At 41.6% G+C, this 14,962-nt stretch overlaps 1 protein-coding gene across 1 annotated transcript in view; it reads left to right on the forward strand.

The window, feature by feature from the left end:
- FAM83E (family with sequence similarity 83 member E) overlaps positions 1–14,962 on the forward strand; it is a 102,438-nt gene that overhangs the window by 18,014 nt on the left and 69,462 nt on the right. Inside the window, exon 2 of the mRNA XM_063436815.1 lies at positions 3,084–3,673. Within this exon, the coding sequence (XP_063292885.1) occupies positions 3,224–3,673 (450 nt within the window). The 5' untranslated portion in view covers positions 3,084–3,223. The remainder of the gene's footprint in view (positions 1–3,083; positions 3,674–14,962) is intronic.

A 14,962-nucleotide genomic window follows, 5' to 3' on the forward strand; every position in this document is an offset into this window, starting at 1 on the left:
TGGGCAAACACACTACAACCAGGAAAAACCACACACGCGACCACTACAACCTAACCTAACCGAACAATGACAAGAGGGAAGCAATAGCAGACACATAATATTTGATGACAGAAACGTTGGTAGGGAGACCGCAGGACATAGGAGACGCCTAGCGAATTGCCAGGAAGATGGCCCAGCGAACATATATCCAAAATACAAACCCGAACAAGGAACGCACGATACTGACATCTATGAAGAAAGAGAAAAGGAGATAAATAAAAGGGAGGGGGGGGGAGGGGGGAGGGAGAGAAAAAGATAGGGGGAGCGTACCATTATACACATCTGCATTTTCGTCAATAAAAAACATATTTACAAAAAAAAAAATTGGCAGATTAATAAAATAATAATTTATGTCTATGCCTAAAGTAGAACCCTTTAGGGTCCCAAAAGAGATGCATTTTGGATCCCTGAAGAGATGCATTTTACCTTATCTTATAACTATCAGGCCTATGTTGTCTTATATGTACCCACGTGGCACTGGAAATGAGGTAAGTATTTAATCTATTTAAGGGGGTCAAAGAGGGGACAAAGGGTAAAATAGTGTTTTTAACATTATAGGGCCAGGAATACACATTTGTGTTCCTGACCCTATAATGTTCCTCTAAAGTTACATTGTAACAGAGCTCCCTGTACCCAAGGTGGGTACCTCCACCAAGGACCACTTCCTAGCTGGCACAGGGGACAACCCACAGCACTTCAGCCCACAGTCACCGTGGCTTGACTGGGGCCCTGGAACCGCTCTCTCCAGGAGCTGAATGGGGAATTCGCTCTAGACATCCCCAGGCACTGGAAGACACTCAGTCCTGGGAGCTCTAGTCCTTACAAGGACTTTCCCCGTGGAATCCTCCACACTGGAAAAGGACACAGGGGTTAAATCTTTCTTCTCTCCAATAACAGGACGATGCACAGTTTTGGGAGTACAAGCTGGAATGCTTTAATGGCAGCCACAACTGGCCTTATATACATGTCCCCATGCAAGGGGCAATCCCCCTGGACATGAGAGTAAACAACAGTAAAAACAAATACACAATTACATTGGCTCTCAGGTCCAGGACACTCCCAAACAAAATCAGATAATCCCTCCTCTGTACCTGGGAGATAATTGGATCAGGAAGTGTACTAATCTAATCCAATTATCTCCAAGCACAGAAAAAACATACCCTAAAAATACATAAAAGTTACATCTTCTGATAGCCCTGATCTGGGTGACCAACATATCCAAAAATCACCCAGATCAGTTCAGAGGTTCAGGAATTTCCTGGATGTCATTTATTTAACGGACTGCAGGCATGGTCCCATGCCCAAAATGAACAAACTACCGAACAGAGTCAATAGTCTTACCCTGGAGCTTGTTCCCCTCATCCAGACAAATGATTTCACCAAACAGTGCCCTTCTAATTTGTCTAGAACGGAACGCAGGCGATGGTGGAAGTCCAGCGGTGTTCGGGAGTTTCTCTGTGTCCAATTTTAATTCTATGAGATTAATGCCCATAAAGCGCTGCCTGCATTCATGCCAACAAGATGGCCGCCACATCGTGGTTGTCCATAGGAATTTTGGCTACCCAGATGAACAATTAGAACACTGCGGTGAGAAACGTTCCAAGTTGTTCATAGGTGTTAACAAGCTCTTGGGTGGTCTCTGTTTTGTGTGGTTGTTCGGTAACTGAACCATATAATCCCATTTGCACGAACAGAGACTTTTACATTATATTTCACAGGGTCCATAGTCTGTGGGCAGGAGGCTGGCAAACAGGCTCCTCCAGGAACTTGTGGCAAACTCACTTGGAGAGGGGAGTTTGGCACACATCTTCCCCCTCCCGGGAAGACTATCCAGACCCCAGACCTCCAATCGGTCTGGGTCTGTGATAGTCTGGTGGCCTTTCCCAAAAGGCGTAGTTGTCCAGGTGGCCTCATGCCACAAGTGCCCATTTGTACGTCCAGTGTCCTGCAGGGAAACAGCCTGGATACACTCCCCCCTGGTTGGACCAAGTTGTTGCTGGGGATGGAGGGTGCAGTTTCTCTCTTCCGTGCCTGGTGGCAGCATATATATGAAGCAGAGGTGGCTCTCTAAAACATGAGGCAGATACCAGGAGGGGGCCTGGCAGCTTGCCCTGTATGCCACCGGGCTCCTCCATCAGTCTGCTGGGGAGACCGTCCGGTCTGCAGCTCCGCCGAGTGCAGAGCTGCAGACCATGTGATGGAAGGCTTGCAAGCTCCCAGAGCGTTGCTGTGGGTTACCATGGCAACTCTATTTAGAGCTCGCGAGAACTTGGTCTGAAGCTCACACCCAGTGGAGCTGCAGGCCGGAGAGCAAGTCACTGGACCACCAGGGAATACTGCACTGAAATAAAAAGATATGTAAACAACTCTCCACAGCCTGTCGCCCTCCTCACCATGCCCCCCACAATGTCACCCTCATACCCTACCCCCCACTGTCACCCTCACACCCTGCCCCCCATTGTCACACTGTCACCCTCACACCCTGCCCACCCCCCACACCGTCAGCCTGTCACTGTCACTCTCACACCCTGTCACCCCACTGTCTCCCTGAAACCGTCAACATCACACCCTGCGGTTGTCACCCTGTCACTGTCACCCTCACACCCTGCCCCCCCCCACTGTCACCCTGACAGTCACCCTCACACCCTGCCCATTTTTAAAATGTCATTTTTATATAATTGAATACAGCACTCTTGATTACAGTATTATCCATTGTGAGACTTCAAAGTCAATTTCAAATTTAAGGCCAATGTAGCTGAAGTAGAAGTAGACTTAGAGAATCGTTCCTGTTCTGCTATTTTGACCTTAAATTTAAAATTAGCTTTGAATTCTCATTTTAATGAATAACCCTGTAAGTGTTTTACCATACCCTCAAGAAACGTGCCCAATGTTTGAGCACAATCTATGATATCACTCAGATTATTATATAAATAGATTTCTGGACTGATTTAAACAATTCACACCCCCAGAAAATATATTTAATTATACTGAAATAAAAGGCATTTTTTCCCCAAATTCTAACATATATTTCTTATTTCTTCTAGCAATCACTTGATATCACCATGCACAGTGAGATCTTCTCTTCGCAGGTTGAAAGTCTCTAATATACTTCTGACAAAATCTGTGGTTATTTTATTTTTTTTGTTTGGTAACCAACATAAACGTTTGATAAATAGTTTCAAACATGGCAAATTCTCAGCTAGAATGCTTGGATGAAGACAAGGAATATGTGGAAATAACTGAGGGAAACCCTGATTTTTTTTACTCCGAAAAACAAAGGACTGCCTTAGAAACTCTGTTGTCTTCAGGAGCACAAGCCTTCCAAAACTCTATCAAACATGAAGGGATTCGTCAGTTTTTGTCTAAAGAGGAAATTGCTTTGATTGAGAGCTCTGCTACCATTTCTCAAATAGGTAAAGTAGAGTTAGATGATGAATCCGAACTTGACGATGACTTGAGTATTAGTTATTGGCCAGGTAAATCTGATATACCAACACCTATGCTTGATCTGGGTTGGCCTGAAGGGGGCTCTTGGAAGGGGATAACACGAGCAGAGGTTTATACCCATCCTCCTACCAACAATGCTCCTCATATCAAGGTGATGGTTCGAAGGACTATACAGAATGCAACAAAGGTATAGTGCTCTTCTTGTTTATTTTTCTCAGTAATATGTACAGACATTTACACATTGAAGGGATTACTTTTTTTGTATTGGGATGTACAGTAATGGTAGGTTGTGTCACCAATTACCAATTCTACCTTCTTTCACCTCTTAGTTGGTACTGTTATTATTCGCTAACACCGGCTGTCCAAAGTGAATAATGCTTCAGAAATGTATGTACTTTTCTCATCTGATCTCATCAAGCTAAATTTGAGATTTTGACCAGTTTAGTTATTTTGACCTGTATTGGAAACATCCTTGTCAGTTACCCACATATTATGGTGTAACAAATAATACATTTTATATACTATAGATTATATTATATATAGTTCGATTCTCATTGCCAGAACCAGCGTATTAGAGTTGTGTTCTCGGATGCCAATTCCAGATAGATACATATTTTCTCTCTTGATGACCTAACTGTTACTCTTTGTATCAGCTGCTACTATGTGTTTTGCTTGAAATTTCTGTATCCTTCTCAACATACTCACAAATACTGCAACCAATGGTTCTATACAAATATCAATTCCTGGCCACTTAAACCACTTCTTCAGGTTACACCAGGTACAGGAACACAACAACTCAGTTATTTTGCCAAAGAATAACTTTTATTCAGAACAATGCCCAAGAAAGATGGTAGTACAAGAACTTCAGACTTTCTTAAGTCCTAGTAGTCCATTCACATACTAACTATAAGCTTTGGAAAATGTTGATATGCACTTCATTTCAGTGTCCTTCCTCTATCCAGTCAAAACTGTCTTTTCATGTCACATTTTCCCTTGCCCTCTGATGGTCTTTCTGCTGCCAATTTTGTTGTCTCTGGACACTGATAAAATACTCTCCAGATGATGACACTCTGATACCAATACACATACATACAACAGACAATATTATTTCCTCTACTCTATCCCTTGTATATGTCCAGAAGCTAGACTAGTTTGACCTAATAAATGATGAAATCTCATAAAATTCACTAGGATTTCTTGAATTTGTTAATGTTATCATTGTAGATGACCAATGAACCCTATTTGTAAGACTCACCTTGGTAGTATTGTTGTACACATACACATTATTAAGATAAGCATCACATCCATTGTACTGCTGAATGTGTTGGTGATCTATACAGAATAGTTAAAACACATTAAACCACACTATGTTAAATAATGCGCTGCTTAAAGGACTCATCACAGACCTTCACTGTTCCACCTTGAAGATTCAGGATATCATCCGATAAATAGTACATTAGTACCATTTAAAGCATTTGTTGTATACAAGACAAGCAATACAAAATAAACGCTCTAAAAAATTGTTCACATAAACATAAAAATGTGTCCCCCTTTCTTAAAATAATTTTTATGGTGCATCTCCAACCATTTTTCAGGACACTTCACAAGACACTGAAGCTGTCTTTTACAGTTTCAGCAAAGTCACAACAAATGCATTTAATTAATTAGAGCAACAACAATGCCAATTAGTAAAACGTTCTGCTTAAAGCGCTCCATAGGAAACCATACAAACTGTAACGCTATTTGCTATTCTCTAAATGGCATGGTTTCATGGGCTGAAAAGGCCCTTTTTTGGACTAGGCTAGCTAGGCTTGCTACTCAGAACTGCTGTCCACTGTTTCACTGAAAAGCAAAATACAATTTCTAACCAAATATGTGTTGGGGTCTTTGAGATCCCAGCGTGTAATGAAGGAGAGATGGCTGGGCATCTCCTGGCCTTCCTTGAGCATTAAACGGGTTAACATATTTGTTTTTCCTTTTCAGTGCCACGAGGGAGAGCAGGGCACTGTTGCTGTGTATCTCACCCCAGCATCTATTTATTTATTCATTTTTTCCGACCATTGATATTTTAATGGTTATAAAAAGGAAACGGGGAAGGATATAGAAGGAAGAATAGGATGTGGGGAAGGGAGGAATACATGTCACATATTACACATTGCCTCTTATGCAACACAAGAACAGAACCTTGTGATTGAGGCATCAGAATGTGCGTGTTTATTTTATATACGTATTGGTATGTAGTAGCAGAAGTATGGTCAACATGTAGGATTCACGATCAGCAAGCTGAGGTAACAAATAGCACTTCCACATAAGCATTGCAGGGTATGGACAGTAAGTGTCCTAGTTCCCAATCTCCATGTATTCCAAAGTTCCCATGCCTCCTTAAGCATCTATTTATTTATTCATTTTTTTTACGACCATTGATATTTTATTGGTTATAAAAAAGGAAACGGGGAAGGATATAGAAGGAAGAATAGGATGTGGGGAGGGGTGGATACATGTCACATATTACACATTGCCTCTTATGCAACACAAGAACAGAATCTTGTTATTGAGGCATCAGAATGTACGTATTTATTAGTATGTAGTAGCAGAAGTATGGTCAACATGTAGGCTTAACGATCAGCAAGCTGAGGTAACAAATAACACTTCCACATAAGCATTACAGGGTATGGACAGTAAGTGTCCTAGTTCCCAATTTCCATGTGTTCCAAAGTTCCCATGCCTCCTTAAACATCTTGGAAGGGGTGAATGGAGTTGTGTGTTGTCTCTCTTGTTCTGCTATTAAAGCAGGTCTCTGTGGAAGCAAGGGGGACTTCCATGCTCTAGTTATCAAGAGGTGTGCGGTGGAAAGTATATGTAGTATAAACTTTCTTTCAAATTTAGGTATGTGATCGGGGAGGTCAAGCAATAGGTAAGTTAGTGGCATGTAAGGTAACGTATAGGACGTCACTTCTGAGATTAGGTCATGTACATCTTTCCAGAAGTGCTGGGGGTGTACAGTGCCACCAGACATGGCACATAGTGCCCATCAAACTCTGGCAATGCCTACATTCAGATGAGGTGTGTGTGAAGATCTTCTGCAATCTTGATGATACTAAGTACCTGTAGAGTAATTTACGGTGTTGTTCTAGGTGTGTTGATGATTTTAAGAGGCCCGTTGGGGCAGCGATCATGTCATCCCATTGCTTAGGGGATATTGTGCACTGGAATTCTTGTTGCCAGTTATTGGAGCAGTTTGACGAGAAAGCAGTATAGTCTAGTATCGCTTTGTAGCACATGGAGATTAGTTTACACAGTGGTGGCATTTTCATATTTATATACATTTGTTCCCATGCAGTAATGTGTGCGGTGAAGACAGTCGGATGGCTACTGTGTCTTTGAGCGTGGTTGAGGAAGGACCTAAGTTGGAGGTATGAGCAACGGGATGAGGCAGAGAGATAGTATTTGTTAGTCAGTGTGGGGTAGTCTAAAAGAGACTCCAAATGGAAGAGGTGGTGGAAGGTTGGCTCCCGCTTCATACCAAGAAGTTGTGTTGAACGTAGGGATGCAATATGGTAGGGCTGTGATGGGAGTCGTCAAGAGAGGTTGGGTGAGCTACATAGTTTGCTATGTTTATCCCAAATTCTGAAAAATAGTTGCATGTGGGGGGAAGTCCACTGTATGGCAGGTGGGTATTGTTTAGGTCTGTGAAGTATAGCATTTGCTAATGTGGCTGCGTTATAGTATAAATGCATATTAGGAAGCGCTAGACCACCTTTCTTTAGAGGGGCTTGTAGTAACATCCTGTAAACTGGTTAGAGATTCCTGGGGGTTAGTAATGTATAAGAGCATGTCATCTAATCTTGATCTGTGCGTCCCCAAACTGCACTACATGTATGGCGGGTTGATTTCGGATAGTCTGCAGGAGGGGTTCCATCGCTAATACATAGAGTAACGGTAAAAGGGGACAGCCCTGCCTAGTTCCGTTGGAGATTTAGAATGTTGAGGATAGGAATCCCACCTGCAACACCTGTGCTACAGGATAGGAATACAGCGCGAAGATCTGCTGAATACTCTGGGGAAGGAAACCATAGCATCCCAACACTCGCTTGAGGAAGGGTCAACCGAGATGGTCAAAAGCTTTTTCAGCATCTAAGACCAGTAGGATGCCACCTCTGTCAGTGTCCCTGAGTTTCCTAAGCACCAATGTCAATGTACGTGTATTATCAATGCCTTATCTGCCCAGGACAAATTCTATATGGTCATTGTTTACTAGGTGTGGTAATAGACGTCCCAGTGTTGTAGCCAAGATTTTGGCGTAGATCTTGGCATCTGTATTCAATAGTGAGATGGGGCGAAACATTTTACAGATGTCTGGGGATTTGTCAGGTTTGGGAATGGTCACTATCGTGGCTAAAAGCATATCAGGATGGAGGAGACCCATTGTGGATGCCTACTAATAAACTTTAAGTAGATAGGGGGCAAGGGTGGAAGCAAATCTTTTGTAGTATAGGGTAGAAAGACCACCCGCTCCCAAGGATTTGTGTGAAGATAATCCTTTAATAGTGTCTAAAATTTCTTGTTGGGTTAATGGACAAAGAAGTTCAGTGATCTGGTCCGTAGTGAGTTGTGGGAGAGAGATAGGGCTAAGAAAGTTGTCAATCTCTTGGGATGTGGGGGTGTGGGTATTTGCATCGGATTGTAAATTATACAGTGAGGAGTAAAATTTAGCAAACTCTTGACTTATCTCTTGGGGACCTATGCATTTGTGTCCTTCTCCTATTATGTGTGCAATTCTAGTGGTAGCAAGCTTAGCTCGCAATCTAATCGCTAATGTTTTGTTGGCCCTGTCAGAAGTGTGATAGGCGGTGCGCAGTTTATGGAGATAGCAGTTTGTTTTAACCGCCTATAGTGCTGTAAGTTGTTAATGTAGAGACTTCAATTTGGTGAGCAGTTCTAGGGAGGGATGGGTCTTATTCTGAGGGGAGACCAACGCCAATTGCTTGTGACACTCAAGCAGGTCTTTCTGGTGTTTATGCTTTATGGACGAGGCCTGTTTAAGAAACAAACCTCTAACTACTGCCTTATAGGCTGACCATACCGTAAAATCAGATAAATCGGCTTTTGCGTTGTGAACAAAATAAGAATCTAATTAGCTTTCTATATATGTTGCAAACTTGTTATCAGATAGTAGCGTTTCATTAAGGTGCCAGGTGCCTCATCCCCGAAATTGTAATGTGTCATGTAGGGTTAACACAACAAGGTTGTGGTCGGACCAGGTAATCTCACATATGGTTTAGTCTGATAGTTGTTCCAGTGCAATGTTATCTACAAAGAAAGCAAGCATTATGTACTCGGGAGTGGAATGTGTAGTCCCTTTCACTCGGGTGGAGAGTTCTCCATCCTTTGTAAAAACCATGGAAAGTGATCAGTTTATCTAGTTGCTTACATGAAGCAAGTAGGCTCCTTTTCTCGAACCCTGTGTGTATAGCAGATGTGTCCATTGTCAGTGATAGAATAAAATTAAAATCAAAAAGTATGAATCCTCCCTGTCATATTTTGTCAACTTTATGTAGTAGGGATTGCAGGATATCACATGAGTCGTTGTTAGGGAAGTAAGCTGAAACAAGACTATACTGTACGTTATTGAAAAGGTCTAAGATTATTGTATATCAACCTTGAGGGTCAATATATTTGCGCTGCAGAGTGAAAGCTACATCTTTATTCATGAAGATGGACACTCCCTTAGTTTTGGTCTCTGAGAGAGCGTGGAACTGGGTTAGGAAGTATTTAGTATAAATGTTCAGGATGTGTGGCTTGCAGAAATGTGTTTCCTGAATACATGCAATGTCTATTCGGTCTTTTCTCAAGTCATGGAGGAGTAACCTCCGTTTACCAGGAGAATTAAGTCCCTTTACATTCAGTGTCACAGTTTTCAGAGTGGAGTTTTTACATAGAATACTGCAGGTAAGTATCTCAGAGTGTGTATCCCATACAAAAGGATAGTCCCACTAACCATACTGTGTGTTCTAAAGGTTTACTGGCTTTTGTGCATTGGTAAAGTCATTGTGACAGGTGGGATCAGGGAACAGGGAAACACAGGTATCAAACCAGGTAGGAGGGTGTTGGGTGCTAGATTTCCAATAATGTAATTTGAACAATGCTCATACCGCATGAATCAAAGCGTGTCATGGAAAGGTATTTGTGCCAGACCTGAAGGTTGGGGGTCTGGAGTTTATGTAGTTGCTATGGTCGCCACCGAATGGATTATACCTTGGTGTTGGATCAGTTGCTTCCAGTTGCTGCCACCCCCAGCGGTAGAGAATTGTATGTGCCCAAAGAGTAGAAGTGAGTGGAGCCAATGATTTGTGAAATTGCAGGGTAGGGCAGCTGAGACATTGTCAAAAACTTTAATGCCCTTTTAAGGAACTGGAAGATCTTCTGCATGCTCTGGAAAGCGTCTCTTTAACGTGGAAGAAATGTACACAGGTAACTACATCACATGGTGCTGATGTTTTGGGCATCGTAGGCGAGGGACTCTGTCAACAATTAACTGGTCCAGATGGATTCCTGTAGTCAGCACCTGGAGAAGGTAGTTACCAATAGGTAATTATGGAGCTCTGAGTTCATCACGCTTTTGGGAGATTGTCCTCCGGGTCTGCAAGCTTAAGCTTATGTATCTCAAGTAAAACATACATTTTGTGTAACTTGTCAGCTGTTATGGGTTTCCACAAATTCCACAGCAGCTTCTTCTCCATGTGGGAAACCCGGTGGTCTATGTCATCTATCTCCTTGCGGAGATCTACAGCCAGGGATTGCATTTGGCCAGCAATGAAGGATTGGATTTGTGTGGCAAATTCAGCCATCATTCCCCGCATGGCAGAGGCAGTAAGGGGACCCTATTCCACATTTAAACTTGGATAGGCTGGGGGGAAGGGGAAGGCTCTCTGAAGGCTCTCTCAAGCACATCTCGCTGCCATCTTGGGAGGGAGATAGGCCCTTGCAAGCTTTCAATGCGGAGGCTTTTGCCAAGGAAAAGGACGCTCGGTCCGCCTTATTCGCCTTACTTTTTTGTCTCTGGGACATAGTAAGGAGTGTACCACAGCCAGTGCCTCGAGAATCTCTGTTTGCCTCGATTATTTATGGCTCCTTGTGACACAGAACTCAGTAGCTTCACATATATGCGTCCAGTCGGCTTAAACGCTAAGTCACGCCCCCTGTTTATTATTATTATTATTTTTTTAAGTTTAGCACAGGCATTATACATAGGCTGACAACAGCTCTTTTCCTATTGCGGTGAATAGCTGCTAAGAAAATAGATCTTTACCCCAAGCTGAGCTATTTAGTAATATTGCTGATGTTAGCAGCAATATTACTATTTATGCCACTAAGTGAATTGACATGATTTGGTAAGACTTCTCTTAAAGGCAATCCGAATCTCATTAGGTACTACAAATTAAATTGGAAAATCCAGCAGATTTAGCTGAATTGTAAATAAATGTAATCTGTCTGTTCCATGTCAAATCTACAGTAAATCTATTACTTTACCACCACTTGACACATTAAAATGCATTCTGTAAAAAATAGATAGGTACACTGGCTGCATACATGCAAGTATTCCTAGCATTCAAAATATATAATGAACAAAAAAAACTGCACGGAAAATGTTTGTTTCAAGGTTGGTAGTTGCAATGCTAAATTAATTTCTCTGTCTCACTGACCCCACTTTAAACCTGTTAAACAGCATAATTGTGTTTTACATTTTTTGATTAAAACAACTTTTCTCTGATGTCACAGTTGCTTTTAAAAAAAATCTCACATAAGGGTGGCAATGTGCATGATTCGTTTTATTTTTACAAATGTATCAACTTGTGATAGCAAGCTTGCTAACACATTATCATTGGAATATTTAATTAACTTGAAAAGTATGTTTGCATATTTTGAATGAAGATGCCCAGTACCCCGCTCAGTCATCAGTAGTAACTCGATCTTATGCACATCTCTTTCTGATATTTGATTGAGCCAAATACCTCAATAATGTTCGTAGCAGGGAAAACACTAGGGAACTTTTTGGATTCTTCATTTTGTGAGATAATTGGGATTTAGCTCCACCCAGATCAAAGACTATGTTTGTGTTTCCACTGATAGATACACAGCATTACAATAGAAAATATTTGGAAAACACAATTTAAAGATGCAGTCGAGTCCAAAATCAACTTAGTGTTAGGAGGAGGTTGTGTAAACATTAAGAGTCCCTCTAGGCTGTTTTTAGTTGCATACTTTTGTTTGGATGATGCATGAGACTACAGGGAAACAACCAAGACCAGCCTTTGCCAAGAACATTAAACAGAAACACTATACAAAGTATTGTCAGCAAAGTATGACCCATATCCTGGCAGCTGACAGTGTCCTGCTCAAACTAAATTATTACAACTCAGGTCACACACCCTAACCTGAAGATTTTTATTTTACTCTCCTGGGTAAGCGGTAGTCAATTAGTTGATAACAGTAGCTCCCAGCCTTGGGTGTCCCTTCAAAGGGGACATCCAGGTTCTTCTCTAAAGGATGTTACTAGTAAATAATAATGTGTTTACACGATTTAGTATATAAACTTAAAAAAACAAAAAAAAAACATGCATGTGTTTTTGTGCTTGTTTTCTTTTGGGTGTATGTGATAAAACAGTTTTCAAACGCTGAAGATCTGCTGGATCTGCTGTCTGCAACATTTGCAAGCCGTTTCCATCATTCAGCACAGACTTAAAGTGTTGGAGCTCTGAGCTTGCTCTCTATTGTTTCTTAATGAGCTGCAGTACAACTTGTACAACATTGAGAAGTAGTGAAGGCAGGAGTGCTCTTGCCCAGGCTACTAACATTAGCTTCGCAGAGCAGAAGAAGACCTTCCTGGCATTTGGCCAGGATTTATAAAAGTGCCAATTTCTAATGAAACTGTAAATTTCAAATATAAACTATATTAAAAAAGTAAACAAAAATTACAAATGAAAAAAAAGACAAATGAAACTTTTTTGCATAATTTGTTCATGAAACGCTGTGAACACATAAAGCACTACAGCTTGCTAAAGTACATTAAAGGGACACTATATTCACCTGAACAACTTTAGCTTAATGAAGCAGTTTTGGTGTATAGAACATGCCCCTGCAGCTTCACTGCTCAATCCTCTGCCATTTAGGAGTTAAATCCCTTTGTCACACCTCCCTGCATGTGACTTGCACAGCCTTCCATAAACACTTCCTGTAAAGAGAGCCCTATTTAGGCTTTCTTTATTGCAAGTTCTGTTTAATTAAGATTTTCTTATCCCCTGCTATGTTAATAGCTTGCTAGACCCTGCAAGAGCCTCCTATATGTGATTAAAGTTCAATTTAGAGATTGAGATACAATTATTTAAGGTACATTACATCTGTTTGAAAGTGAAACCAGTTTTTTTTTTCATGCAGGCTCTGTCAATCATAGCCAGGGGAGGTGTTGCTAGGGCTGCATAAACAGAAACAAAGTGATTTAACTCCTAAATGACTGAGTGATTTGAGCAGTGAAATTGCAGGGGAATGATCTATACACTAAAACTGCTTTATTTAGCTAAAGTAATTTAGGTGACTATAGTGTTCCTTTAAAAACACTTTGCATAGAGATATTTTAAATACTTAGCCTCAAATAAATAAATAAACTTTCTTCAAAGTTGCTTTTCTGAAGTTAATCAAGACAATGTCATGCTTAGTTTACTGAAAACATTTAAACATAAAGATAAATAGCAGCAACCATAACCTGTTTTTAGCAGTTAACCGATCCATGGAGTGTTAATGTTATATATACAGTCACTAATTAGTATTACTAAAAGGTATACCAGTTCAATGTATAAGTAATTTCGGTCAAAATTCATATATAGAGACAAATAATCACATTAAAAATGAAGTCAAAACAATCTGGCATCCTTGAATAACATTTAAAGCCTTAAATAACAAGTATAACATTATACAAAACAATACAAATAATTACATCTAGAAAATCTTAAAGGGAAACTCCAGTGCCAGGAAAACGATCCGTTTTCCTGGCACTGGAGGGTCCCTCTCCCTCCCACCCCCCAATCCCCGGTTACTGAAGGGGGGAAAACCCCTTCAGTCACTTACCTGAGGCAGCGGCGGTGTCCCTCGTCGCTGTCTCCGCCTCCGCGACGCTCCTCCTCTTCATTGCGTCGGCCGGTGGGCGAGACTGATCTCCGGCGCATGCGCATTTAATGCTTTCCTATGGGGTTTTGAGCGACGCTGGAGGTCCTCACACAGCGGGAGGACGTCCAGCGACGCTCCTGTGCTAGAACCCAGGAAGTGACCTCTAGGGGCTGTCTAATAGACAGCCACTAGAGGTGGAGTTAACCCTGCAATGTAATTATTGCAGTTTATAAAAAACTGCAATAATTACACTTGCAGGGTTAAGTGTAGTGGGAGTTGGCACCCAGACCACTCCAATGAGCAGAAGTGGTCTGGGTGCCTAGAGTGTCCCTTTAAGTCAGTTCCATTTCCTGTGTCAAAGAAAGTTTTCCCACAATATTCACCCTCCTCCTTGGCACAGGAAATCAAGCTGACTAAGACCCCTCCTTGGGTCAGAGAATGTTATAAATAATAAAGAAATGAAGAACAGATTCTGAGAAAGGAGGAGACAAGGAAACACTAGGAGATAGGTAAGTTTGTCAGTGCCACTTTAAGACTGAGCAGTCTGATCTGTGCATGGACATCTCAGAGATAACACAGAATTCTGTGTATGGCTCTGACTCCTTAGATTGAACACAAAGATCTGTGCATGGCCCCACCCCCTTAGACTGAACACAGAGATCTGCAGGTAGGAGATAACTGGCCAGGAGAAGGGAAAGGACTGGTTTGAGCCTGAAATGATAGAAACACAAACACAGCTCAGCTACACACTGCACAAACACAGATTGGTACAGATTTCACTCACTTATTTATTTTCAATCATTTATTGTGTATGGACAATTTATGGAGGAGTTCACTTGGGATTATCTATGGGTTTAGACAGGATATTTATACTGTGGGATGTCTTGTACATTTATGTCTGGAATTATGTGATTGAAACCGGGGTTGGAGGTGATGATGTCACTTCCGGTCTCCGACTTTCACATTATTACTGATGGCCATCAGCTATATAAAGGGTTCCTTGGTAATTGTTTGATATGGACACCCTTGATAAAGGCTACCAGGAGGAGCTGAAACATTGGGGGGGGGGGGGGGTTGTTTATTTGATTCGTGTTGATACCGGAGAAACTGACGGAAGCCAAGCACAGAGAGATGGACACAGGTTTCTTCAGGAAGGAAGAGATTCTTTATTCGGTTCACCGATCGGGACTCAGAGGGACTAGTGTCACCAAAATACAACAAGTTCTGAGCCCCGGACAATAGTGCAGGCTCCTTATATAGGCACATAACTCCTCCCATATTAAGCTCCACCCGCACATTCTCATAACCAATCAAA

The sequence above is a fragment of the Pelobates fuscus genome, chromosome 11 (genome assembly GCF_036172605.1).
Source record: "Pelobates fuscus isolate aPelFus1 chromosome 11, aPelFus1.pri, whole genome shotgun sequence".
In the NCBI taxonomy this organism is placed as follows: Eukaryota; Metazoa; Chordata; class Amphibia; order Anura; family Pelobatidae; genus Pelobates; species Pelobates fuscus.